The following is a 27,256-nucleotide window of genomic DNA, read 5'->3' on the forward strand; positions in this document are numbered from 1 at the left end:
AAATACAAATATTTTTTAAAATGACCATACTGATGCAATTGCTATTAGAATACCCATGACATTTTGCACAAAGCTAAAACAAATAATCCTAAAACTTAGATGGAAATCAGAAAAGATCCCCAGTAGCCAAAGCAATCTTTTGAGTAAAAGAACAGAGCCAGAAGTATGCTCACTGATTTCTTGCCATAAAAATAGACACTTAGATCAATGGAACAGAATACAGAGCACAGAAATAAACTCATACATTTATGGTCAATTAATCTACAACAAGGTAAGCAAAAATATTGTTCTTGTTGTTCAGTCGCTCAGTCATGTCTGACTCTTTGCAGCTCCATGAACTGCAGCACGCCAGGCTTCCCTGTCCTTCACTGTCTCCTGGAGCTTGCTCAAACTCACGTCCGTTGAGTCGGTGATGCCATCTAACCGTCTTATCCAATGTTGTCCCCTTCTCCTCCTGCCTTCAGTCTTTCCCTGCCTTCAGTCTTTTCCAATGAGTCAATTCTTCGCATCAGGTGTCAAAGTATTGGAGCTTCAGCTTCAGCATCAGTCCTACCAATGAATATTCAGGGTTGATTTCCCTTAGGATTGACTGGTTGGATCTCCTTGCAGTCCAAGGGACTCTCAAGAGTCTTTTCCAACCTCACAGTTCAAAAGCATCAATTCTTCGGTGCTCAGCCTTCTTTATAGTCCAACCCTCACATCCATACATAGTCCGACTACTGGGAAAATCATAACTTTGACTATATGGACTTTTGTTAGCAAAGTAATGTCTCTGCATTTTAATATGCTGTCTAGGTTTGTCATAGCTTTTCTTCCAAGGAGCAAGCGTCTTTTTAATTTCATGGCTGCAGTCACCATCCACAGTGATTTTGGAGCCCAAGAAAATAAAGTCGGTCACTGTTTCCATTATTTCCCCATCTATTTGTCATGACGTGATGGAACTGGATGCCATGATCATAGTTTTTTGAATGTTGAATTTTAAGCCAGCTTTTTCACTTAAGCCAACTTTTTCACTCTCCTCTTTCACCTTCATAAGAGGCTTTTTAGTTCCTCTTTGCTTCCTGCCCTAAGGGTGGTATCATCTACATATCTGAGGTTATTGATATTTCTCCCAGCAATCTTGATTCCAGCTTGTGCTTCATCCAGCCCAGCATTTTGCATGATGTACTCTGTATATAAGTTAAATAAACAGGGTGACAATATACAACCTTGATGTACTCCTTTCCCAATTTGGAACCAGTCGGTTGTCCCATGTCCGGTTCTAACTGTTGCTGCTTGACCTGCATACAGGTTTCTCAGGAGGCAGGGAAACTCGTCGGTAGTCCCATCTCTTTAAGAATTTTCCACAGTTTGTTGTGATCCACACAGTCAAAGGCTTTAGTGTAGCCAATGAAGCAGAAGTATATGTTTTCCTGGAATTCTGTAGCTTTTTCTATGATCCAGTGGATGTTGGCAATTTGATCTCTGGTTCCTTTGCCTTTTCTAAATTCAGCTTGTACATTTGGATGTTCTCGGTTCACATACTGTTGAAGCCTAGCTTGAAGAATTTTGAGAATTACGTTGTTAGCATGTGAAATGAGTTCAATTGTGCAGTAGTTAGAACATTCTTTGGCATTGCCTTTCGTTGGGATTGGAATGAAAACTGACCTTTTCCAGTCCTGTGGCCACTGCTGTTCAGTTTAGTTGCTCAGTCATTTCTGACTCTTTGCGACCCCATGGACTGCAGCATGCCAGGCTTCCCTATCCATTACCAACTCCTGGAGCTTGCTTAAACTCATGTCCACTGAGTTGATGATGCCATTCAACCATCTTATCCTCTGTTGTCCCCTTCTCCTCCTGCCTTCAATCTTTCCCAGCATCACAATCTTTTCTAATGAGTCACTTCTTCACATTAGGTGGCCAAAGTACTGGAGTTTCACTCAGCTTAAGCGTCAGTCCTTCCAATGAATATTCATGACTGATTTCCTTTAGGATTGACTGGTTTGATCTCTCTGCAGTCCAAGGGACTCTCAAGAGTCTTCTCCAACACCACAGTTCAAAAGCATCAATTCTTCAGTGCTCACCTTTCTTTAGTCCAACTCTCACATCCATACATGGCTACTGGAAAAACCGTAGCTTTGACTAGATGAACCTTTGTGAGCAAAGTAATGACTCTGCTTTTTAATATGTTGTCTAGGTTTGTCATAGCTTTTCTTCCAAGGAGCAAGCATCTTTTAATTTCATGGCTGCAGTCACCATCTGCAGTGATTTTGGAGCCCAAAAAATCACTGGGCTCTGTTAGCTTTTGCCGTCTTCATTTTGTACTCCAAGGTCCCTGCTGAATTTTCCAAATTTGCTGACATATTGAGTGCAGCACTTTCACAGCAGCATGTTTTAGGGTTTGAAATAGCTCATCTGGAATTCCATCACCCCCACTAGCTTTGTTCATAGTGATGCTTCCTAAGGCCCACTTGACCTCACACTCCAGGATGTCTGGTGAGTGATAACACAATCATGGTTATCTGGGTCATTAAGATCTTTTTTTGTATAGTTCATCTGTGTATTCTTGCCACCTCTTCTTAATATCTTCTGCTTCTGTTAGGTCCCTACCGTTTCTTTCCTTTATTGTACCCATCATTGCATGAAATGTTCCCTCGGTGTCTCCAATTTTCTTGAGGAGATCTCTAGTCTTTCCCATAATATTGTTTTCCTCTATTTCTTTGCATTGTTCACATAGGAAGGGGTTCTTTTTTCTCTTTGGTATTCTTTAGAACTCTATGTTCAGATGGGTATATCTTTCCTTTTCTCCTTTGCCTTTAGTTTCTCTTCTTTTTTCAGCTATTTGTAAGACCACCTCAGACAATCATTTTGTCTTTTTGCATTTCTTTTTCTTGGGGATGGTTTTGATCACTACTTGCTGTACATAGTTCTTCTGGCACTCTGTTTATCAGATCTAATCCCTTGAATCTATTAGTCACTTCCACTGTATAATCAGAAGGGATTTGATTTAGGTCATACCTGAATGGCATAGTGGTTTTCCCTCCTTTCTCCAATCTAAGTCTGAATTTTTCAGTAAGGAGCTGAGCCACAGTCAGCTCCTGGTCTTGTTTTTGCTGACTGTATAGAGTTTCTCCATCTTTGGATGCAAAGAATATAATCAGTCTGAGTTTATGTTGACCATCTGGTGATGTCCATATGTAGAGTCGTCTCTTGTGTTGCTGGAAGAGGGTGTTTGCTATGACCACTGAGTTCTTTTGACAAAATTCTGTTAGTCTTTGCCCTGCTTCATTTTGTACTCGAAGGCCAAACTTGCCTGTTACTCCAGTTATCTCTTGACTTCCTACTTTTACATTCCAGTCCTCTATGATGAAAAGGACATCATTTTTTGGTGTTAGTTCTAAAAGGTTTTTTAGGTCTTCATAGAGCCATTAGTGGAGAAGGCAATGGTACCCCGCTCCAGTACTCTTTCTTGGAAAATCCCGTGGACGGAGGAGCCTGGTAGGCTTCAGTCCATGGGGTCACTAGGAGTCGGACACGACTGAGGGACCTCCCTTTCACTTTCCACTTTCATGCATTGGAGAAGGAAATGGCAACCCACTCCAGTGTTCTCGCCTGGAGAATCCCAGGGACGGGGGAGCCTGGTGGGCTGCCGTCTATGGGGTCGCACAGAGTCGGACACGACTGACGTGACTTAGCAGAAGTAGCAGAGCCATTCGACTTCAGATTCTTTGGCATTAGTGGTTGGGGCATAGACTTGGATTATTGTGATATATAATAGTTTGCCTTGGAAACAAACCAAGATCAGTCTGTCATTTTTGAGACTGCACTGGGGCAAAAAAGCAATCTCTTCAGTAAATGGTGCTGTGAAAACTGGACAGCTACATGTAAAAGAAGGCTACTATGCTCAGTAAATCAGAGATAGAAAGACAAATACTGTATATAATGTTATCAGTTATATGTGAGACCTTAAAAATAAAACAAATTAATATAATGAAACAAAAATAGACTCACAGATATAGAGATCTAGTACCAGTGGGGAGAAAGAAGGGGGAAGGGAAAGAGAGGGCTACAGATTTAAAGATACAAACTGCTGCTGCTGCTGCTAAGTCACTTCAGTCATGTCCGACCCTGTGTGACTCCAGAGACAGCAGCCCACCAGGCTCCCCCGTCCCTGGGATTCTCCAGGCAAGAACACTGGAGTGGGTTGCCATTTCCTTCTCCAATGCATGAAAGTGAAAAGTGAAAGTGGAGTCGCTCAGTCATGTCCAACTCTTCGTGACCCCATGGACTGCAGCCTACCAGGCTCCTCCGTCCATGAGATTTTCCAGGCAGGAGTACTGGAGTGGGGTGCCATTGCCTTTTCCAAAGATACAAACTACTATATATGAAATAAACAAGCCATGCGGGCATATTGTATAGCACAGAGAATATAACCAATTTTATATTCACTATAAATGGAGCATAATCTGTAAAAATTTTGAATTGCTATGTTGTAAACATTAAATGCAATATTGTAAATAAACTATATTTCAATTTTTTAAAAAGGTTATTATGTCTTTTGCTAAAAGCTTTGGTTTTGGAATTTGGCTCCTGCTGTTAATCTTGATAGAACTTTAGTGAACATTTGGTATAGTTTTCCCCTTTTAAAATATCATTTAAAGTTTAAAAACAAACTTATCACTTTGAAGTAATTTCAAACTTAAAAGTTGGAGGAATAGCACAAAGCATTTCCATATACTATCTACCCAGATTCATAAACTTTTGACATGTTGCCACATTTGCTTTCTTATTCTATCATCATCTGTCTGTAATTTTTTGAATCACTTGAGTAATTTTCGGACATAAATTTCCTATTCTCCTAAATCCTTAAGCATGTCTTTCTTAAGAGCAGAGACATTCTCTTACAAAATCACAGCATAATGATCAAAATCAGAAAAACTAACATTGATATTAACATAGTATTATCACTATCTATATTTAGATTTTACTTCTTGTCTCAGTAATGTCCTCAATAGCAATTTTCCCCCAGTCCAGATTACAAGCCAATATTATTTATTGAATTTGTTTGTCATGTCACTTTATTATCCTTTAATCTGAAATGGTTTCTGTCTTTTTTTTTTCATTGTGTTGCCATTTTTGAAGAGTTCAGGCCAGTTATTTTGTAGAATGTCCTTTAGTTTGGGTTTATCTGATGCCTCCCAGTGATTAACTTCAGGTTATGCATTTTTTATAGGAATATTGAAGAAGTGATTTGTTCTCAATGCATTACACCAGAAAGCACATAATGTTTGCCTGTCCCACGATCGCTGATGCTAAGTTTGGCTATTTGGTAAAGTGAAGTCTGCCAGGTTTCTCCACTGTAAATTTACTATTTTTTCTTTTGTAATCAATATACAATTTGTGAGGGGATAATTTGAGACTGTATAAATGTCTTGTTCCTCATCAAATTTTCACCTAATAGTTTTTAGCGTTCACTGATAATTCTTACCTGAATTACTCATTACTATGTAGTTTGGAAAATAGTGGTTTTCTAAATATATCTTTATTTCTACATTAGTTGGCATTCTGCTGAAACAAAGAGCTTTCCTTTTACCCCATGTATTGATAGATTGATTATCAGTATGGATACATGGGTTCTTATTTTTTGCATGAGTTATAATATTTTATAGTGAAAGTGAAGTAGCTCAGTCGTGTCCAACTCTTTGTGACCCCATGGACTGTAGCCTACCAGGCTCCTCTATCCATGGGATTTTCCAGGCAAGAATACTGGAGTGGGTTGCCATTTCCTTCTCCAGGAAATCTTCCCGACCCAGGGATTGAATCTGAATCTCCTGCATTGTAGGCAGATGCTTTACCATCTGAGCCACCAGGGAAGATAGCCCTATAATATTTTATAACGTGGGTTATAATGTGAGGAACAGGGAGGCTTTGGGGTTGCAAAGAGTCAGACACGACTTAGTGACTGAACAACAACAATAGTAATGTTTTACTGTCATTATTCAGTTTTATAGTTAAATTGGCCCAGACTTGGGCAGTAGGAGCCCTTTCAAGCTGATATCTGTGTCCATTTACATATCCCCATCATTATTTAGCACTTCCTTACTTTCTGGGACAATAAGACTATTTCAAGCTTATCATATACTTGCTATATGATATATATGCATTACAAGCTTATCATACACTTGCTTATCATATACCTGCTATCCCCCTGGGACCAGCTATTTCTCCAAGGAGCTTTGGCTCTCTTAAATGAAGAATGATATTTAGAAACTAAGATCTTGTACTAGGTATATTTATTACTACTGGAGTATCATGGCTTTTGGCTTTTTTAGCAGAGAGACCTATGAATTATCCCAGGCTTTTGAATCTCTCTCAATGTTCCCATAAAATGATTGTCTAGGTCTGTGCTTGAACACGTCATTATTTGAGGATATGCTCCAGAGACAGTCTTTTCTATTGTTGCGCAGCTTTGGTACTTGATGACATTTACATTTGAAAACAGTGGTCATTGGTTTCCTCTACTAAGTCTTGTCTTTATGCTAAAAATCTGCAACTCCTTTACTGTCACTATTCTCATGACAGAGTTTTAAGATCCACTCATCATTCTGGTTATTCTGTTCTGCTCTTACTTCAGTTCACTAATATCTCTCTTTAAAGATTGGCATCTAGAATGAAATGTACTATTTCAAGCAATGAAATGTACTATTTCCCCTCACTACAGAGAGGAGAGTCAATGCCTTTTTGTTTTAGATCCTATGCTACTACTCATGTAGGCCAAGATTTATTTAGCTTTTGCCTTTTTTTTTTTTTTTTTTTTTTGACAATCACGTCAATCACTCTGTTGACTTATGTTGAGGTAGTCGGAATTCCTAAGACTGACTCTGCTGCTGTGTTCATCCATTTGGTACTTGCACAGTTGTGTTTTAGGACTCGGAATGCACTCTTTAAGTTGATCTCTTTCTCTTCACCTTGTTAAATTTAGCCTATTATTCCTGCTTGTCAAGCTTATTTTGAATCCTAAATGTCGTCCGGTTGACTAGCTTTCTTTCCGTCTATCATCTGCAGATTTGCTTAGTATGCTTTTGGTGTGTTCATACAACTAACTATTTAAAAATATCAAGAAGGGAAATTTGCAGCTCAACTCTTTTCAGCCTGATTGGAGACTTTTCTCCCATGTTGAAATCAGTCTGTCAAATAAGGGTTAGTGCTGTTCATCTACCTTCAGTTACTGTTGTATATAGGATCTGAACTAACAGACCTGTCACAGTACACAAAGTAGGTCCAATTTCTAAGTGTTTTCATGGGCCAGTGCTTCAAGGTCATAAGAAGGCTTATTTCTTGTAAAATAGAGGCCTTTCACATAGTCCAAACTTATTTTTGCATGAAAACTGACCTGGTCTGGCTCGTTCTGTGTCATCCTTGGTGACAGAGTCAAGGGAAAATGTTTGAGGGAGCCAAGACCATTATACTTTAATCATAGAATCCTTATTGAATCTAAGAACTTTAAGGATCATCTAGTTCAAGCTTCAAAAATCTGACTGTCAAAACCTCCTAATAATGTACCCTTCTATATACCCTGCTAAATTTGACAACAAGTGTTTACATACTTTATTAAAAAGGAGGAAATATGCCTTACTCTGGAAGGTGCTCTCAGAATTGCAAATAAGGATGGGGAAAGGTTATTGTCTTAAAATTAAATATAATGGATAAAAGTAGCTATCTGAAAGCATGCTTCTAAGAGAATTAACCTACCTTAAGACAGTTTCTAAGTTTTCTTTTAATGAGACTAAGGTATCTTTCAAGTTTCCATCAAAGAAGAGAATGAAATGTAATAATGCAAAAAATCCTAACTTACTCAGCTGCCTTATAACTTGGCCCTCTGAGATAGAAAACTGTGTATAGAAGTGGAAGGGTGGTTATGGCAAGGAGCCTAGAAAGGAGAAGAATGATATTTTGTTTCTTTATCCTTTTCTGAGGTTTATTTGCTTTAAACTACTGAGCGCCAAAGAATTGATGCTTTTGAACTTTGGTGTTGAAGAAGACTCTTGAGAGTCCCTTGGACTGCAAGGAGATCCAACCAGTCCATTCTGAAGGAGATCAGCCCTGGGATTTCTTTGGAAGGACTGATGCTGAAGCTGAAACTCCAGTACTTTGGCCACCTCATGTGAAGAGTTGACTCATTGGAAAAGACTCTGATGCTGGGAGGGATTGGGGGCAGGAGGAGAAGGGGACGACAGAGGATGAGATGGCTGGATGGCATCACTGACTGGATGGACGTGAGTCTCAGTGAACTCCGGGAGTTGGTGATGGACAGGGAGGCCTGGCATGCTGCGATTCATGGGGTCACAAAGAGTCGGACACGACTGAGCGACTGAACTGAACTGAACTGAACATAGATAATAAGGTTAAAGATATGGGGCTACAGGGAATGTATTATGCTTTGCTTTTCTGTTTTGTTTTTTGGCCAGGCTGCATGGCTTTTGGTATCTCAGTTCCCCAACTAGGGACTGAAGCCAGGCCATGGCAGTGAAAGTCCAGAATCGTAACCACTAGACCATCAGGGAACTTCTGCTGTTTTCTTTTTTTTTTAAATTGGGGTTCTCTTATCTGTTCCCATGGCTTCAGTTGCTTACTATACATTCACTTTACACAAGTGTATGTTCAACTCAGACTTCTTTTCTGAGTTTTAGACCCAGTGTATCCATCTGCCTATGTGGATAGGCATCTCAAATTCACCATTTCCCATATTGAGCTTGTTCTTCCCTTTTCTGTCAAAACTTGTTCCTCCTCTTCTGTTCCTTATCTCAGAGAATGGCACCACTGTTAGTTCAGTGGCCCAAGCCTGAAACCGTCATATTGTCCTCCCTCTAGTTATTCTACCACCAAATCCTTTTAGGTCTACTTGCTAAATATCTACTGAATCCATGTACTTCTATTTTCTTATTGCCTATTCCTATTCTGGTCCAGGCCACCATCACATTTCACCTCCACTATTGCAACTATCTCTTAATTCATCTACCTGCCCCCACTTTCCTACTCCCAAAGCATTCTCCACACTATAGCCAGAGAACACTTTCTAAAACATAACGCTTCAGTGGCTTCCTAATCCCTGTAAGAGAAAGTCCACAATTCTTTGAGTAGCTTCCAAGATCCTACATCTTGCTCCTGTACCAGCTTCTTTTATCAAAACTTTCTATCTCAAACTCTAAACCCCGTTTTCCATTATTGAGAATTCCATGCTCTCTTCTTCTTGAATCGAAACCTTCACACATGCTATTCTAGTATCTGGTTGCAAATTGGTGACCGTTTGATCCCCCCACTTTAAAGTTCCCTATTTGTCTTCCATTAGTTTTAGCATCCAGTGATAATCATTATCTGGAGTAGCAAATGTCAACCCACTCCAGTATTCTTGCCTGGAAAATTCCATGGACAAAGGAGCCTGGTGGGCTAAAGTCCATGGGATCACAAAGAATCAGACATGACTGAGCGACTAACATTAATGTATGCACAATGATCATTGTCTAAATCAGTTATTTTATAAGAGGCTTCAAACTGGTAATTTTTCTAGTTCTATCATTCTTTCTACATCTATTAGCTGGAAATCTTTTGTAAAGAATTTTCTCTGACTGGCTAGGTCTATTTGGTATACTGAAACATAGTTTAAACATGATTGGCAGGATGAATATTTAATTCTTTTATGGTTATATTTTTAAACATTTTTAAAATTAGTGACTTGAAGTTTTGGACAATTTTATCAGAAAAACTAAGAGTAGTGGTTGTGTTTTCAGAGTAGCAGATTAAAAGCCTACAGGGTAAATTAAGCATTATACATAAGCAATGAAAAATAGAAAATATTTTTGTAATATTAGTTATTAAATGAAAACTGGATGAATTTTTGAAGTTTAACTTGAGTGAGAGAAAGGCAGTGCTAGTAGTGAAGAACCCACCTGCCAATGCAGGAGACTTAAGAGTCATGGATTTGATCCCTGGGTGGGGAAGATTTCCTGGAGGAGGGCATGGCAACCCACTCCAATATTCTTGCTTGGAGAATCCCATGGACAGAGGAGCCTGGTGGGCTACAGTCCATAGGGTCTCAAAGAGTCAGACATGACTGAAGTGACTTAGCATGCATACACTTAGAGGAAGAAGATGTAGGTAGATACTAACAGTGCTTTGAAGGGATCTACGGAGTATTTTCAAGAGTTTTTAGAATTTGATGGCACTGGTTCTTATGTTTATTTATTTATTTTTATAAATAATATCTGGCAGTTTATTAAAAAATGGAACATACTGAACAACAAACTATCTTTCATCTTTCAGGAAGAAAAAACACTAAATTTGAAAAGACATCACCCACTGAATTTGGACACAACACCTCTACTTAATTAAGAGAAACATTTGTACAGTCCAGGTCTTTATTTTTACACCCATCAGGCCATAAATTCATAGGGAATGGGCTCCAACAGTTTGGGTTCCTTTCCATTGGTCCTCCCAAAGTGTGCTTCTCTGGGTGGAGCAGGCTGGCACTTCAGCTGAACCCAAGTCCCTTTCTCTTTGACTTCCTTCTTTTTCTGATCATTTTCCTTCATACATTTCAGGAAGCTATCTCGGCTCTTAGAGTGCTTAATATGCTCCATACGCACCTTAATTCTCTTGGCAAGAATCTTGTCCTTAACTTGTTTGTTTACAATGATGACAACAGCATGCTGGGTAACATTGTAGACTCTCCCAGTTTTGCCATGGCAACATTCATGGGGCATTCCTTTTTGAACAGTACCCATTCCCTTGATATCTACAATATCACCCTTCTTGTAGATTCGCATGTATGTGGCCAAAGGAACAACTCCATGTTTTCTAAAAGGCCTAGAGAACATGTAGTGGGTGCCCCTCTTCTTTCCCTTTGTGTTGGTCATTTTGGCGAATTACTGGAAAATGGTGGTTCTGGCTGAAAAGCTGGTTCTTATGTTTAATTTCACTAAGGATTTAAGCTATTTCCATTTCTGTGACTGGTGTAACACCAACACTTCCCTTGTACTCAGCAACCAGGGCCCACAGTCAGGGGAAATTTTCAAGTTACAAATGGAGAGAGGCACATTTTCCCATATGCCAACTGTCAGAAGGGAATTAAAGAGGTACATGTGAGTGCACCTGAGACCAGAGTGATAAAAGATAGAAGGACTTTAATGTTTGGACTTGGGTGTGAGGAGGGACCAGATCTAGGGTAAAGCAAAATGAGATGCCTGTAGTGCCGATGCTACACTTGCTTGACCCTGAGAGTGAGTGCCTCCTTAAATGTTGTGCTGTAAGATAGTGACTTTTGAGCTCTCTCAGTGGGAAACAGTCCAGTGAGATCCATGGAAGGACGTGGTACAGCAGTTCCTAGGTACAGTTTGAAACTGAGCAAAGACTCTAAGGCTACAGATAAGAACACAGGTATTATATGATAGGAGAAGAAGGTTCAAACCAAAGTAGATTGAATATTGGAGGTCAAGAAAGGGTTCATGGAGACTTGTACTGATGTCAGAAAGCTCTCCTCAGGCCAGAAAGTTTTAGGAGGAAGTGTGATAACAAAAAACAGAGGAAACAGGAGCAAAGGCATGGGGATGTGAAATAGGTTTAATGACTGTAATTTAGGGAGTAGTAGGAGATGAGGCTGGGGACTACATTATGTAGAGCTTTACAGACCATGCTATGGATTTGAGCTTTATCTCTGTGGACCTTGGAGAACTACTGAAGTTTTTTTTATACTCAGAAGTTACATGGTCAGATTTGTGACTTTAAATAAATGTCTTCAAATGTACTCATAAAGAGGATTATATAATGAACCTTCATGTACCCATTAACTGCTGCTGCTAAGTCACTTCAGTCATGTCCGACTCTGTGCGAACCCATAGATGGCAGCCCACCAGGCTTCCCCATTCCTGGGATTCTCCAGGCAAGAACACTGGAGTGGGTTGCCATTTCCTTCTCCAATGCATGAAAGTGAAATGTGAAAATGAAGTCACTCAGTTGTGTCCGATCCTCAGATACCCCATGGACTGCAGCCTTCCAGGCTCCTCCATCCCTGGGATTTTCCAGGCAAGAGTACTGGAGTGGGGTGCCATTGCCTTCTCCAGTACCCATTAACTACATTCAATAATTACCAAGATTTTGCCAATCTTGTTTCAGCTATCTCTTTTTTCCTTTCTCTTTCCTTTCTTTTTTAAAAAAATTTATTTATTTTAATTAGAGGCTAATTACTTTACAATATTGTATTGCTTTTGCAATACATCAACATGAATCTGCCACGGGTGTACACGTGTTCCCAATCTTGAACCCCCCTCCTACCTCCCTCCCCATACCATCCCTCTGGGTCATCCCAGTGCACCAGCCCCAAGCATCCTGTACCCTGCATCAAACCTGGACTGGCGATTTGTTTCTTATATGATATTATACATGTTTCAATGCCATTCTCCCAAATCATCCCCCCGTCCCTCTCCCACAGAGTCCAAAAGATTGTTCTATACATCTGTGTCTCTTTTGCTGTCTTGCATACAGGGTTATCATTACCATCTTTCTAAATTCCATATATATGCGTTAGTATACTGTATTGGTGTTTTTCTTTCTGGCTTACTTCACTCTGTAAAATCAGCTCCAGTTTCAACCACCTCATTGGAACTGATTCAAATGTATTCTTTTTGATGGCTGAGTAATACTCCATTGTGTATATGTACCACAGCTTTCTTATCCATTCATCTGCTGATGGACATCTAGGTTTCTTCCATGTCCTGGCTATTATAAACAGTGCTGCGATGAACATTGGGGTACACATGTCTCTTTCAATTCTGGTTTCCTTCTTTTTTAAAATTTGCTGAAATTTTTTTAAAAGCCAATCCCAGGTATCATGTTATTTCACCATATACATTCACTAGGCATGTCTAAAGTACAGACATTTTCTTATATAACAGTTATGCTGTGGTTATGCTATCTTGCTGCTGCTAAGTCACGTCAGTTGTGTCTGACTCTGTGTGACCCCATAGACGGCAGCCCACCAGGCTCCTGTCCCTGGGATTCTCCAGGCAAGAATACTGGAGTGGGTTGCCATTTCCTTCTCCAATGCATGAAAGGAAAAGTGAAAGTGAAGTCTCTCAGTCATGTCCGACTCTTCTCGACCCCATGAACTGCAGCCTACCAAGCTCCTCCATCCATGGGATTTCCCAGGCAAGAATACTGGAGTGGGTTGCCATTGCTTTCTCCTTATGCTATCTTACAAAATTAAAAATTCCTTAATAGTATCTAGTACCCAGTTGATTATAAAATTTCTCAGGTTATCTCAAAAGATTGTCCAACAGTTGGTTTGTTCATATAAAGATCCAAACAATGTTCTCATATTACATTTGGTTATCATCATTTTTACCTTCTTACTGACATTGCTATAGATTAAATGTTTGTGTTCCACCCCCTTCCCCAAGTTTGTATGTTGAAACCTAACCCCCATTGTGATGGTGTTAGGAGGTAGGGCATTTAGAAGATGATTACGTCATGAGGATAGAGCCCTCATAAATAGGATTAGTGCCTTTATAAAAAAGACTTCAGAGAAATCCCTTACCCATTCCACCATGTGAGGACACAGAGAAAAGAGAGTTGTCTATGAAGAGAGGATCTTACCAGACACTTAATCTGCCAACACTTTGATCTTGGACTTCCCTCCCTGTCTCTAGAACTATAAAAAATAAATTTATGTTATTTATAAGCTATGGTATTTTGTTATAGCAGCCTGGACAAACAGACTAAAATGAGGTGTAATTGGAGTAGGAAATGGCAAACCATTCCGGTATTCTTGCCTGGAGAATCCCACGGACAGAGGAGCCTGCTGCTAAGTCACTTCAGTCGTGTCCGACTCTGTGCGACCCCATAGACGGCAGCCCACCAGGCTCCCCCGTCCCTGGGATTCTCCAGGCAAGAACACTGGAGTGGGTTGCCATTTCCTTCTCCAATGCATGAAAGTAAAAAGGGAAAGTGAAGTTGCTCAGTCGTGTCTGACTCTTAGCGACCCCATGGACTGCAGCCTTCCAGGCTCCTCCGTCCATGGGATTTTCCAGGCAAGAGTGCTGGAGTAGGGTGCCATCACCTTCTCCACAGAGGAGCCTGGCGGGTTGCAAAGAGTTGGACATGACTGACCAACTGAACACACACACACACATACACACAAGTATATGGTATTTTGTTATAGCAGCCTGGACGAACAGACCAAGACAAGGTGTAATTGACAAATAAAAGTAGAATATATTTAAGGAATTATCTGGCAGTTTAGTGGTTAGGACTCCATGCTTCTAATGCAGGAGTCCAACTTTGATCCCTGGTCAGGGAACTAAGAGCCTACAAAGCGCTACCAGAAAGAAAAAAAAAGCATATATTTAAGGTGTACAACTTTATGATTTGATACAGGTATACACTAGGGAATATTTACCATGACCAGGGAGGATAGGGGTTAAAGGGAAAAATGTTGATCAAGGTATACAAAGTTTCAGTTATACAAGATGGTTATTATTTCTTCAGTTCAGTTCAGTTCAGTCGCTCAGTCGTGTCCGACTCTTTTCGACCCCATGAATCGCAGCACACCAGGCCTCCCTGTCCATCACCAACTCCCAGAGTTCACTCAGACTCATGTCCATCGAGTCGGTGATGCCATCCAGCCATCTCATCCTCTGTCGTCCCCTTCTTCTCCTGCCCCCAATCCCTCCCACCATCAGGGTCCTTTCCAGTGAGTCAACTCTTCGCATGAGGTGGCCAAAGTATTGGAGTTTCAGCTTCAGCATTATTGTTTTTGCTTTGGCTCCATCCCTTCATTCTTTCTGGAGTTATTTCTCCACTGATCTCCAGTAGCATATTGGGCACCTACAGACCCAGGGAGTTCCCCTTTCAGTATCCTATCATTTTGCCTTTTCATACTGTTCATGGGGTTCTCAAGGCAAGAATACTGAAGTGATTTGCCATTTCCTTCTCCAGTGGACCACATTCTGTCAGACCTCTCTACCATGACCCTCCCGTCTTGGGTGGCCCCACACAGCATGGCTTAGTTTCATTGAGTTAGACAAGGCTGTGGTCCGTATTATTTCTTAAGCCTCTCTTAATCTAGAGCAGTCTGCACTTTACTTTTTCAAGCCATCGACTTGTTACAAAAAGTGGGTCAGTTGTCCTACAGAAAATCCCACATTTTGGATTTGTCTCTTACCTTTCTTATGCTGTCATTTACTTTATTCCTCTATACACTCCATATTTTTCTATAATGGAAGTTAGCTTTAGAGGCTTGATTCAAGTTCAACTATTTTTTTGTCAAGAATATTACACAAGGGTTGGTGTGTAATGCACTTTGAGTCACATCTGGAGCATCATGTCTATTCCACTTTTAATGAGCAGGTGACAGTCTGATTCCTTCGTTATGATGTTTCCCATCAACCTTTCATCTATTGATTTAATTCATTGATGATCATTAGCAGAATTAATTATTTTACTAGGAATTTCAAGGTGGTGATTTTCCAGTTTTATCTTCTACATTAATTAGTTGGAATTCTTCTGAAAATAAACTTTCTCTCATCAATTACAGCTATTGAGTTACTTATGCAGAGAGGATAGGAGAGATACTTAATTCTTTATCTTGGACTTGATTGCCAGTTTTTAGAATAAACGCTTTGTGCCCTGTTTACTTACTTTCAATGATATCCAGTGAGTTGTATGTGTCTGTTCTCGCTTTATCATTATGAACCCATGTTTTTAAAAATATATTTAGTGGGTTTCAATTGATTGCATTCATTATCCTTTTTAACACTCAAATTGTCCCATATCTTGCCAAAATGTTACCTCCTGTATCCCTTCAACACTAGTCATTAGGTTTTCATAGCTTGCTTGATTTTTGGCATAGAGATTACCTCATATATTTCCTGCCTGAGACCTGCCATTTCTCTAAGGAGCCTTAGTTTATTTATATTTTCTTTTTTAACAATATCTTTATTGAGGTACAACTTACATACCATAAAATTCACCTATTTGAAGTATACAATTCAATGATTTTTAGTAAATTATATAGTTGTACAACTATGACCACAATCTGACTTTAGAATATTTCCATCAGACCACAAGATCTTTTGTACCCTTTGTCTGTCAGTCTCCTTACTCGTCCCTATTCCTAGGCAACCACTAATCTACTTTCTGTCTCTATAGATATGCCTTTTCTATAAATTTCATATGAATGGAATCACACGCTATATAACCTTTGGCATCTGGCTGCTTTCATTTAAATATTGCTTTTTAAAAATTGAGATGTAATTCACATACCATAAAATACATCATTTTAAAGTATATAACTCAGTGGTTTTTAGTATATTCACAAGGTTGTGCAATCATCACCACCATCTAATTCCAGAATATTTTCATCACACCAAAAAGAAACTGTACCGGTTAGCAGTCACTTCCCATTTTCGCCATCCCTTAGTCCCTGGCAACCAACAGTCTACTTTTTGTCTCTATGAATTTGTCCACTCTGAATATTTTATTGCAGCTGAAGATTGAGAAGCTCTATACGGTCAGCAAAAAACAAGACCGGGAGCTGACTGTGGCTCAGGTCATGAACTCCTTATTGCAAAATTCAGACTTAAAATGAAGAAAGTAGGGAAAACCACTAGACCATTCAGATATGATCTAAATCAGATCCCTTATGATTATACAGTGGAAGTGACGAATAGATTCAAGAGATTAGATCTGATAGACAGAGTGCCTGAAGAACTATGGACAGAGGTTCGTGACATTGTACAGGAGGCAATGATCAAGACAATACTCAAGAAAAAGAAATATGAAAGACAAAATGGTTGCCTGAAGAAGCCTTACAAATAGCTGAGAAAAGAAAGCTAAAGACAGTACTCAAGAAAAAGAAATAGGAAAGACAAAATGGTTGCCTGAAGAGGCCTTACAAATAGCTGAGAAAAGAAAGCTAAAGACAGTACTCAAGAAAAAGAAATAGGAAAGACAAAATGGTTGCCTGAAGAGGCCTTACAAATAGCTGAGAAAAGAAAGCTAAAGGCAAAGGAGAAAAGGAAAGATATACCCGTTTGAATGCAGTGTTCCAAAGAATAGCAAGGAGAGATAAGAAAGCCTTCCTCAGTGATCAGTGCAAAGAAATAGAGGAAAACAATAGAATGGGAAAGACTAGAGATCTCTTCAAGAAAATTAGAGATACCAAGGGAACATTTCATGCAAAGATGGGCACAATAAAGGACAGAAATGGTACAGACCTAACAGAAGCAGAAGATATTAAGAAAAGGTGGCAAGAATATACAGAACTATATAAAAAAGATCTTAATGATCCAGATAACCACAATGGTGTGATCACTCACCTAGAGCCAGACATCCTGGAGTGCGAGGTAAAGTGGGCCTTAGGAAGCATCACTATGAACAAAGCTAGTGGAGGTGATGGAATTCCAGTTGAGCTGTTTCAAATCCTAAAAGATGCTGCTGCTAAAGTGCTGCACTCAATATGCCAGCAAATTTAGAAAACTCAGCATTGGCCACAGGACTGGAAAAGGTCAGTTTTCATTCCAATCCCAAAGAAAGGCAATGCCAAAGAATGTTCAAACTATCACACAATTGCAGTCATCTCACACGCTACCAAAGTAATGCTCAAAATTCTCCAAGCGAGGCTTCAACAGTACGTGAACTGGGAACTTCCAGATGTTCAAGCTGGATTTAGAAAAGGCAGAGGAACCAGAGATCAAACTGCCAACATCTGTTGGATCATAGAAAAAGCAAGGGAATTCCAGAAAAACATCTACTTTTGCTTTATTGACTACACCAAAGCCTTTGACTGTGTGGATCACAACAAACTGGAAAATTCTGAAAGAGATGTGAATACCAGACCACCTTACCTGCCTCCTGAGAAACCTGCATGTAGGTCAGGAAGCAACAGTTAGAACTGGAAATGGAACAATGAACAGGTTTCAAATTGGGAAAGGAGTACATCAAGGGTATATATTGTCACCCTGCTTATGTAACTTATATGCAGAGTACATCATGCAAAATGCCAGGCTGGATGAAGCACAAGCTGTAATCAAGATTGCTGGGAGAAACATCAATAACCTCAGATATGCAGATGACACTACCCTTATCACAGAAAGCAAAGAGGAACTAAAGAGCTTCTTGATAAAGGTGAAAGAGGAGAGTAAAAAAGCTGGCTTAAAACTCAACATTCAAAAAACTAAGATCATGGTATCCAGTCCCATCACTTCATGGCAAATAGATGGGGAAACAGTGGCAGACTTTATTTTCTTGGGCTCCAAAATCACTGCAGATGGTCACTGCATGAAATTTAAGCAAAATATAGCAAAAAAATAAAGCAAAACCATGAAATTTAAAGATGCTTGCTCCGTGGAAGAAAAGTTATGACAAACCTAGACAGCATATTAGAAAGCAGACATTACTATGCCAACAAAGGTCCATCTGGTCTAAGTTATGGTTTTTCCAGGAGTCATGTATGGATGTGAGAGTTGAACTATAAAGAAAGCTGAGCGCCAAAGAATTGATGCTTTTGAACTGTGGTGTTGGAGAAGACACTTGAGAGTCCCTTGGACTGCCAGGAGATCAAACCAGTCAATCCTAAAGGAAATCAGTCCTGAATATTCATTGGAAGGAGTGATTCTGAAGCTGAAACTCCAATACTTTGGCCACCTGATATGAAGAACTGACTCACTGGAAAAGATCGTGATGCTGGGAAAGATTGAAGGCAGGAGGAGAAGGGGATGACAAAAGATGAGATGGTTGGATGGCATCACCGACTCAATGGACACAAGTTTGAGCAAGCTCCAGGAGTTGGTGATGGACAGGGAAGCCTGGCGTGCTGTGGTCCATGGGGTTGCAAAGAGTTGGACATGACTGAATAACTGAACTGAACTGAACTGAGCATTTTATATAAATGAAATCATACAGTATGTCTCCTTTTGGTCTGACTTTTTTACTTAGCATAGTGTTTTCAAGGTTCATCCATGTTATGTGACAGAACTTCCTTTATTCCTTTTTATGTCCAAATAGTATTCCATTGTATGAATATACCATATTTTGTTTATCCATTCATCAATTGATGAAAATTTGGGTTGTTTGAGACATATGGTAGGTTACTCCAAGTTTAACCTTTTGAGGAACTGGAAACACCTTTTTTTTGCCACTTTGCTTTTTTTAATTGAAGGATAATTTCTTTACACAATTTTGTGGGTTTTTTGTCAAACATCAACAAGAATCAGCCATAGATACACCCATGTCCCCTCCCTCCCTCCCATCTCCTTCCCCATCCCACCCATCTAGATTATCAGAGCCCCTATTTGAGTTCCCTGAGTCATACAGCAAATTCCTATTGGCTATCTAGTTTACATATAGCATTGTAAGTTTCCATGCTACTCTCTCCATACATCTCACCCACTTCCTCCTTCCCTCCCACTGTGTCCATAAGTCTGTTCTTTAGGTCTGTTTCACCATTGTTGCCCTGAAAATAAGTTCATCAGTACCATCTTTCTAGATTCCATTTATATGCATCAGAATACAATATTTATATTTCTCTTTCTGACTTACTTCACTCTGTATAATAGGCTCTAGGTTTGTTCACCTCAGTAGAACTACTTAAATGTGTTCCTTTTTATGGCTTTTATTCCACTGTATATATGTACCACAGCTTCTTTATCCATTCATCTGTCAGTGGACATCTAGGTTGCTTCCATGTTCTAGCTATTGTAAATAGTGGTATACTGTTTTCCAAAGCAGTTACACAATTTTACATTCCCAGAAACAGTGTATGAGAGTTCCAGTTTTTTCCACATCCTTGCCAAAGCTTGTTTATTGTCCATCTTTTTGACCATAGCCATCCTATTGATTTTCCACTATATTTATCTGGCCAATCCCTACTCACAAATCAACCCAACGATTTCTTTTTTCTATTCCTGTTTACAAATTACAAAGTACTATTAAGGAAAATCCTATACTCCTGACCACTAGTTTCTCCTCCACCCAACTGATCTTCTATTGCTATCAGAGTGATCTTTTACTTTTGGCAGGGGAGGGGGCTGCACTGAGTCTTCTTTGCACCACACAGATTCTCTGGTTGTGGTATGTAGCCACTTTGGAAAACAGTGGGTGTAGCCACTTTGGAAAACAGTTGGCAGTTCCTCAAAAGGTTAATTTCAGGTTCTGATTCCTACCCATTCTGTCTCTGAGGTTGCTGTGGTGGCTTGCCTGGATCAATTCTGTGAATTCTCTCTCTTCAGTGTGTAGCCTATTAATGTTTCTACTCTTTTTATTTGTAAGCTTGGCTTCCTTGGTGTCATACAGGTCAGGATAGCTTAGCGTTCAGCCAATTGTTTTATTAGAGATTGTGTCTAAATACCTTGGGCCAGTATTGTCTTTTACTCTTTGTCGATGGAATTGTGTGTAGGTTTGGAAGTATAGTCGAAGTTCAGGAGAGTTTAAAAATTTTCCTTGATTTTTACTTTCTGCTGGGCCTTCTTGTGTCTCCTCTGTACCTTTGTAAGGCTTCGCATTCAAGCAGGGAAATGTAGTTAAGTAGGATCCTCTCTAGTACCTTGAGCTTGAGTGCAACCTTGTACATACTAGCATTGTAGACCCACGGGGGTATGAGTGAGCTTATTAAGCCCTACCAGGGTTGTCTGTCTCTCTGCATCTCTCTGCTAAACTTTCAGCAGGCCTGCTGTTCTGTTGCTTGCCCCAACCAATGCTGTAATCTCAGGTAACTGTGATGATAATTTTCTCTGATCTAAGGAGTTTGCTGTTATCTTCAACATCCCTGGGCATAGAAATTTTTTTGTGTGTGCTCATTCCCATACAAGTAATTCCCCTCCAGCAGCCAAGTTGTTGGTTTTTATGGTTTGACTTGCCCTAACCTTATAATATCAGCTCCAGTAGAGCTGGGGAGGGAGGTGGGAATATGAACAAGCCTCAGGCTAAAACACCATAGATTCCCACTGTTCTTAGCCAACATTTAATAGATTTTCTTAAATACTTTTAAATTTATTTTTTAATTTTGGTCTATTTCCAGAATCTTGAAATGGTTGTTTTTGACAAATCTGTACAGTTATATCATTGTTTTCATGGGGAGAAAATTAGCTGAGCCCCTCATTCTGCCATTCATGAAGTCTTGCTTAATCTATGTTTTAAAAGATCATTCTGGCACTTCCCTGGTGGTCCAGTGGTTAAGAATCTACCTTCCAATGCGGAGGACATGAGTTTGATCCCTGATCAGGGAACTAAGATCCCACATACTGAGGGCAACTAAGCCCACACACCACAACCAGAGAGTCTGTGTGGTGCAAAGAAGACTCAGTGCAGCCCCCTCCCCTGCCAAAAGTAAAAGATCACTCTGCTAGCAATAGAAGATCAGTTGGGTAGAGGAGAAACTAGTGGTCAGGAGTATAGGATTTTCCTTAATAGTACTTTGTAATTTGTAAACAGGAATAGAAAAAAGAAATCGTTGGGTTGATTTGTGAGTAGGAATTGGCAGGATAAATATAGTGGAAAATCAAGGGGATAGGAGAATTGAGTGTGCTGGTTACTGTCAATGAAGTCCCACTGTCCATGGAGTCTTCCCTAGGTAGAGAAGGAAGTGAAATCCAAAGGGACATTGAGGCCTTTGAGAAGAGTTAAGAGTGTTGATGAATCGAAGGCCTTTGGAAAGTTGAAGGGTAAATTCAAAGACTGTAAAGTGTAGGACAGGCAGAAAAACAGGTAGTTCTGAGTGCAGACTCTGGTTTTGGAGGTAGAGCCATTCCAGGTGTCACTACAGAAATGGATGGCTGAGCTGAAGAAATTAAAATAGGATATGTCATGGAACTGTGAAGTTTGGATGTTAGATCATCAAGGGGAATAGTGAAGGCTTTCAGATGAAAAGGGGAAAGAAAACAGTTGGTACCAAAGTCCTCAGTGAATGTCAGGGGGAGATCTGAAAGTTGACATTTAACATTAATAGGATGATAAAATTAAGCAGTGTAAACTCTGAAGAAAGAAGGGCTATTGAGTAAAACAATACTTTGGGGATCCAGTGAACAAGACCTGAGATGATGTTAACTTGGTCTTGATTTATGGGAAGGGATGAATAAAGGAAAATGAATAGCTTCCAATTAAGAAATTTGCAAGGGAAACAAAATTGGGATACCTAGAGTTAAGGAGAGGAGATAGAGACTCCTTGAATGGATGAGCAAGACCAAAAGCAAGAAGGTTTTAGGAAATGGTGGATAGTTCTTTTTTTTTTTTTGGCTTAAGCAAGCATAGGTGTAATTCAGAGTATGCGTGTGTGCATGCTCAGTCGCTTCAGTTGTGTCCAACTCTTTGCGACCCTATGGACTGTAGCCCACCAGCCTCCTCTGTCCATGGGATTCTCCAGGCAAGAATACTGGAGTGGGTTGCCATGCCCTCCTCCAGGGGACCTTCCCAACCCAGGGATTGAACCATGTCTACTGTCTTCCTGCATTGCAGGTGTATTCTTTACCACTGAGCCACCAGAGAAGCCCGTAATTTGGAGTATATTAGAAGATAATATTGTTTGAATTCAAACAATTCAAATTAGTTTGAATCTAGACTATAAATAGTGTTATTGTTAAAAGTATTATTAGTTAGATGAAATACTAAGGAAACTGTTTGAAATTATTGTATTTAGATCTTAGGGAAATTTTGGAACTGATATTGGTAGCTGGGAAGCAATTTGACAACTTTAGAATACTTTGTGACAAATGGGATTTGGTGTATGTTTGATAAGTTATTAATGCCACCACTGGAATTGAAGGTGACTATAAATCATAATTTTGATAGGAATATATCCAGGAGACTGATGAGTTTTGGCCTTTTGTAATTAGAAAATTGGAGCTTTAAAAATGTATTGACTTTTTGGAATAATCTTCTTCTATTTTCTAGAACCATCTGTAATTCACTATATATAGAGGACTGTGTAGAATCTGCTTGAGTATGGGGGTTTTTATCTCAGTTGCCCTGACTGATTCTATTTGACATGATTGTGTCTATGTATAAGAAACATAGGTGTGTAGGAGAAGAGAAAATGTAAAGCAAAAATGAATCTGAATTGTAGATGTAGAGCTCCAGCTATGAAAACTTTAAGAAGATTAACTGCTGTGATGGTAATCTGGCACATTTTCAATTCTAGCTATCATTTGTTATGAACTGAAAGAACATTGAAATAATTGGATACTGAGGTGTATAATTGCTGGCAATGGGATGGAGGAGGGGAGTTGGTTAGCTAGCAAGAAGACTTACAGCTGTTTTTATGTTAATACTGTATATTTGGCATTGGTTGATAACAGCAGGAAAATTATTTATGATTATGCTGAGGACTTGTTATATTGATTCTATTTTGTAATAATATGAAAGAGTTTAATGGTTACTCTTATTAGATGTAATATTTCTTTCTTTTTTTTTGTCATTCCAGCAGCCATCAGAAAAGAGACCACAAGAAAGCAATTGCCTGTACAGTCCTCTTCATCGTTTGTGACCTAGGATAGTGAGCTCTTGGGCTGTCAGAATTCCAGTTCATGAGGCAATCTATGTCATTCTGGTCTAGCCAGGTAAGTAGTCCCTATGGACTAATTTCTTGTTCTCTGAAAAGAACAAGAAAGAAAAAACCAAAGTAGGGGAGTATGAAAAAAATCTATATATGAATCTTAGACCCTAGAGGAGAACTTAAGGCTTGGGCCATAAGCAGCAAAACAGGTGAAGATGACCCTGGGGGTTATATACAAGTTCACTAGAGTGGAATTCATGAAAAAAATACTGGGAGAATTACGTCTGTTTTGAGACCTGGCTTGACTTCAAGCATGAAGAAACTTAGGTTGAACTGCAAAAAAAATTCCTATGAAGGCAAGGTTAAATAGGAAAGAAGTATGCTTTGAAGTTAAAATGGATAGAAGCTTAATTTTAATGAAGTACCTTTTTCTTTCTTTTTTAGAAAACTAGCAATATTTTATTTTTTGTTTTTTAGTTTTTATTTTATATTGGACTGTATAGTTGGTTTACAATGTCGTGTTAGTTTCAGGTATACAGTAAGGTGATTCAGTTATGAAGTATCTTTTTCTAAAGCAATATTAGCTCTATAGAGATAATAATAACATTTTAAAGATTTCTTTTATATTTAGGAGAATGAATCCCAGCTCTTTAAATTATTAGTTGTGTGATCATGGGAAAATTAGTTACCTTCTCAAACTTCAGTTTCTTTACCTATCAAATAGATTAGGTATACTTATATGGTTACTGTACAAATTAAATGAAAAAATATATAAAGTGTATAACATGATGCCTAGCACATACTTAGAGCTCAATATACAGTCACTATTATCAGGCTTTGGAAGGAAGAGTAAATGAGATGGGAGTGCAGTAATGTGATGAATGATTCTTCACAGGTAGGCATGCAATTAGTTATTTCTTGTCAGGTTAGTTTGCAGCAAAAAGTTTCAAGGTCAGAACATCTTGGAGATCAGGACTACAATGGGTGCTAATCAGGCCAGTTTGAAGGAGGGTAGCTTTCTTTGTTTCTTGAGTTTGTAACAAATTAAGTCTTCTACACTTCCCTTCCAGAACAGTGCATTTAACATTAGCATTTTAGCTAGATTTATCTTTAGTGTTTTTAATATTTTTGTTTGTTTGACGTGGATCTTGAATTCTGGGTAAGATGGCAAAAACCATCAACAGATCAAGTAGACAGACCATGCTAGTTAAAAACAGAGAAGATGGTAAGTGGTAAGAGTATAAAAGGTACAGATTTCTCCATGGTTAGTGTAGATCACCTTTTGGATTTACTTCATTAGGTCACTTGTCTGGGTAGAGTGAAACAGAGTGCCTGGAGTTGAAGTGCCACAGGGAGTCTAAAACAGAGGTCCTAATGAGGTTCTCTGATTAGCCTATTCAAGTTAAGGAGGAGGAACTAGGCTTCTCAGTCTAAATAGCAAAGGAGGACATGGACTGTACTTTTTATGGACCTAATTTTGCTAGGCCTAAAAAACAGCCATGGGACAGAAAGTATAAAGCTATAGTATTTTTTGTTTTATTGTTATTTCACATTCTATTTGAAGAGTCTCTGATTTAAACAATTTTAATAGACTTTATTTTTAGAGCAGTTTTATGAAACTCCAGTACTTTGGCCACTTGATGCGGAGAGCTGACTCATTTGAAAAGATCCTGATGCTGGGAAAGATTGAGGGCAGGAGGAGAAAGGGACAACAGAGGATGAGATGGTTGGATGGCATCACCGACACAGTGGACATGGGTTTGGGTAGACTCCGGGAGTTGGTGATGGACAGGGAGGCCTGGCGTGCTGCGGTTCATGGGGTCGCAAAGAGTTGGACACGACTGAGCGACGGAACTGAACTGAACTGAACTGATGTTCACATCAAAATTAAACTGAAAGTTCCTATATACCCCCTGACCCCACACAAGCATAGCCTCCCCCACAATCAACATTCTGCACCAGAGTGGTGCATTTCTTAAAATTAATGAACCTATAATGACACATCATTATCACCCAAAGTCCATAGTTCATACTTGGTACTGTACATTCAGTGGGTTTTGACAATTGTATGATGACATATATAGCCACTTATAGTATCATACAGAATAGTTTCACCACCTTGAATATCTTCTGTGTTCTTATTTATCTCTCTCTCCTCCCTAACCCCTGGTAACCACTGGCCTTTTTACTGTTTTTATAGTTTTGATCTGATTTTTAAAAATAGCTTTATTGAGGTATAGTTCACACACCACACAACTCACCCATTTAAAGTGTACAATCCAATGTATAATTTAGTATATTGACCTTTTTAAAGGACCAGCTTTTAGTTTCATTGATTTTTTTCTATTGATTTCTATTTTAGGGCTCATTGATTTCTGCTCTAATTCTTATTATTGTCTTTTCTTCTGCTTACTTAGAATTTAATTTGCTCTTCTTTTTCTAGCTTCCTAAGGTGGAAACTGAGATTACTGATTTTAGATCTTTCTTCTTTCGTGCGTTTAATACTATGACTTCTCTCTAAGCACTGTTTTTGTGGTATCCCACATATTTTGATAAGTTATATTTTCATTTTCATCTAGTCAAAATATTTTTAAATTTCTCTTGAGATTTCTCCATGACCATGTGTTATTTAGAAGAGTATTGTTTAATCTCCATATATTTTGGAATTGTTCCAGTCATCTTTCTGTTATGATTTCTGGTTTAATTCCACTGTGGCCTGACAGTGAAAATTGTTTGATTTCTATTCTTTTAAATTCTGTTCTTCAAATTGTTAAGGTGTGTTTTATGGCCTAGACTGTGATCTATCCTGGTACATGTTTCATGTGAGCTTGAGAAAAAACGTGTGTCCTACTGTTATTGAATGAATTAGTCTATAGATGTCAATTATATCCAGTTGATTGATGGTGTTGTTAAGTTCAGCTAGATCCTCACTGTCTGCTAGAACTGTTCATTTATGACAGTTCTATTTTATGGAGGCATATTGAAGTATCTAAACAAGATATTGGATTTATCTACTTGTCTTTGCAATGCTATTAGTTTTTGCCTCACATAAGTTAATGCTCTGTTGTTAGGTTGTATATACATTAAGGACTGTTATGTCTTCCTGGAGAATTAGCCCTTTTATCATTATGTAATGCTCTTCTTTATCCCTGATAACTTTTCTTGCTTAAATTTCACTCTGTGTGAAATTAATATAGCTACTCCTCTTTTTTTGTTAGTGTTAGCATGGTATATTTTATTCCATCCATTTACTTTTTAATAAAAAATTTTTATTTATTTGGCTGCATCAGGTCTTAGTTGCAGCACATGGCATGCAGGCTTAGTTGCTTTGCAGCTTGTGGGATCTCAGCTCCCCAACCAGGAATTGAACGCATGGCCCTAGCATTACAAAGCAGATTCATAATCACTGGACCACCAGGAAATTCCCCATCCTTTTACTTTTAATCTATATGTGTCTTTATATTTAAAATGGGCTTCTTATAGATAACATATACCTGGGTCTTATTTTCTTAATTCATTTTTATAATCTCTATCTTTTCAATGGTACATTTTGATCATTAACATTCAAAGTGATAATATTTATCATATTCATTAGTGTTTTCTATTTGCTGCCCTTGTTCTTTGTTCCTGTTTTTATCTTTTATTCTTTTTGTATCTTCTGTGGTTTTAACTGAACATTTTATATAGTTCCATTTTTTTTTTCCTTTCTTAGAACAGCAACTATACTTTTTTTCCCCTTTT

General features: G+C 38.9%; 2 protein-coding genes across 3 annotated transcripts in view; one reads left to right on the top strand and one right to left on the bottom strand.

The window, feature by feature from the left end:
* Positions 1-23,521, top strand: part of SNX12 (sorting nexin 12) — a 63,086-nt gene extending 39,565 nt beyond the window's left edge. Inside the window, exon 5 of one of the 2 annotated variants that reach the window (XM_070366304.1) lies at positions 23,444-23,521. In XM_070366304.1, coding sequence (XP_070222405.1) covers positions 23,444-23,506 — 63 coding nt within the window. In that variant the 3' untranslated portion in view covers positions 23,507-23,521. The remainder of the gene's footprint in view (positions 1-23,443) is intronic. The other variant, XM_070366306.1, reaches the window with a different exon arrangement.
* LOC102268725 (large ribosomal subunit protein eL21) lies at positions 7,956-12,355 on the bottom strand. The gene has a single exon (XM_070365557.1). The coding sequence runs from the start codon at positions 10,890-10,892 to the stop codon at positions 10,410-10,412; it is 483 nt and encodes a 160-aa protein (XP_070221658.1). The 5' UTR covers positions 10,893-12,355; the 3' UTR covers positions 7,956-10,409.
* Positions 23,522-27,256: the final 3,735 nt, after the last annotated feature.

The sequence above is a fragment of the Bos mutus genome, chromosome X (assembly GCF_027580195.1).
Source record: "Bos mutus isolate GX-2022 chromosome X, NWIPB_WYAK_1.1, whole genome shotgun sequence".
Classification (NCBI taxonomy): domain Eukaryota; kingdom Metazoa; phylum Chordata; class Mammalia; order Artiodactyla; family Bovidae; genus Bos; species Bos mutus.

What these genes read in the sequence shown, in the direction of transcription:
- LOC102268725 (XM_070365557.1), bottom strand. Translation starts at nt 10,892, where the DNA reads ATGACCAACACAAAGGGAAAGAAGAGGGGCACCCACTACATGTTCTCT.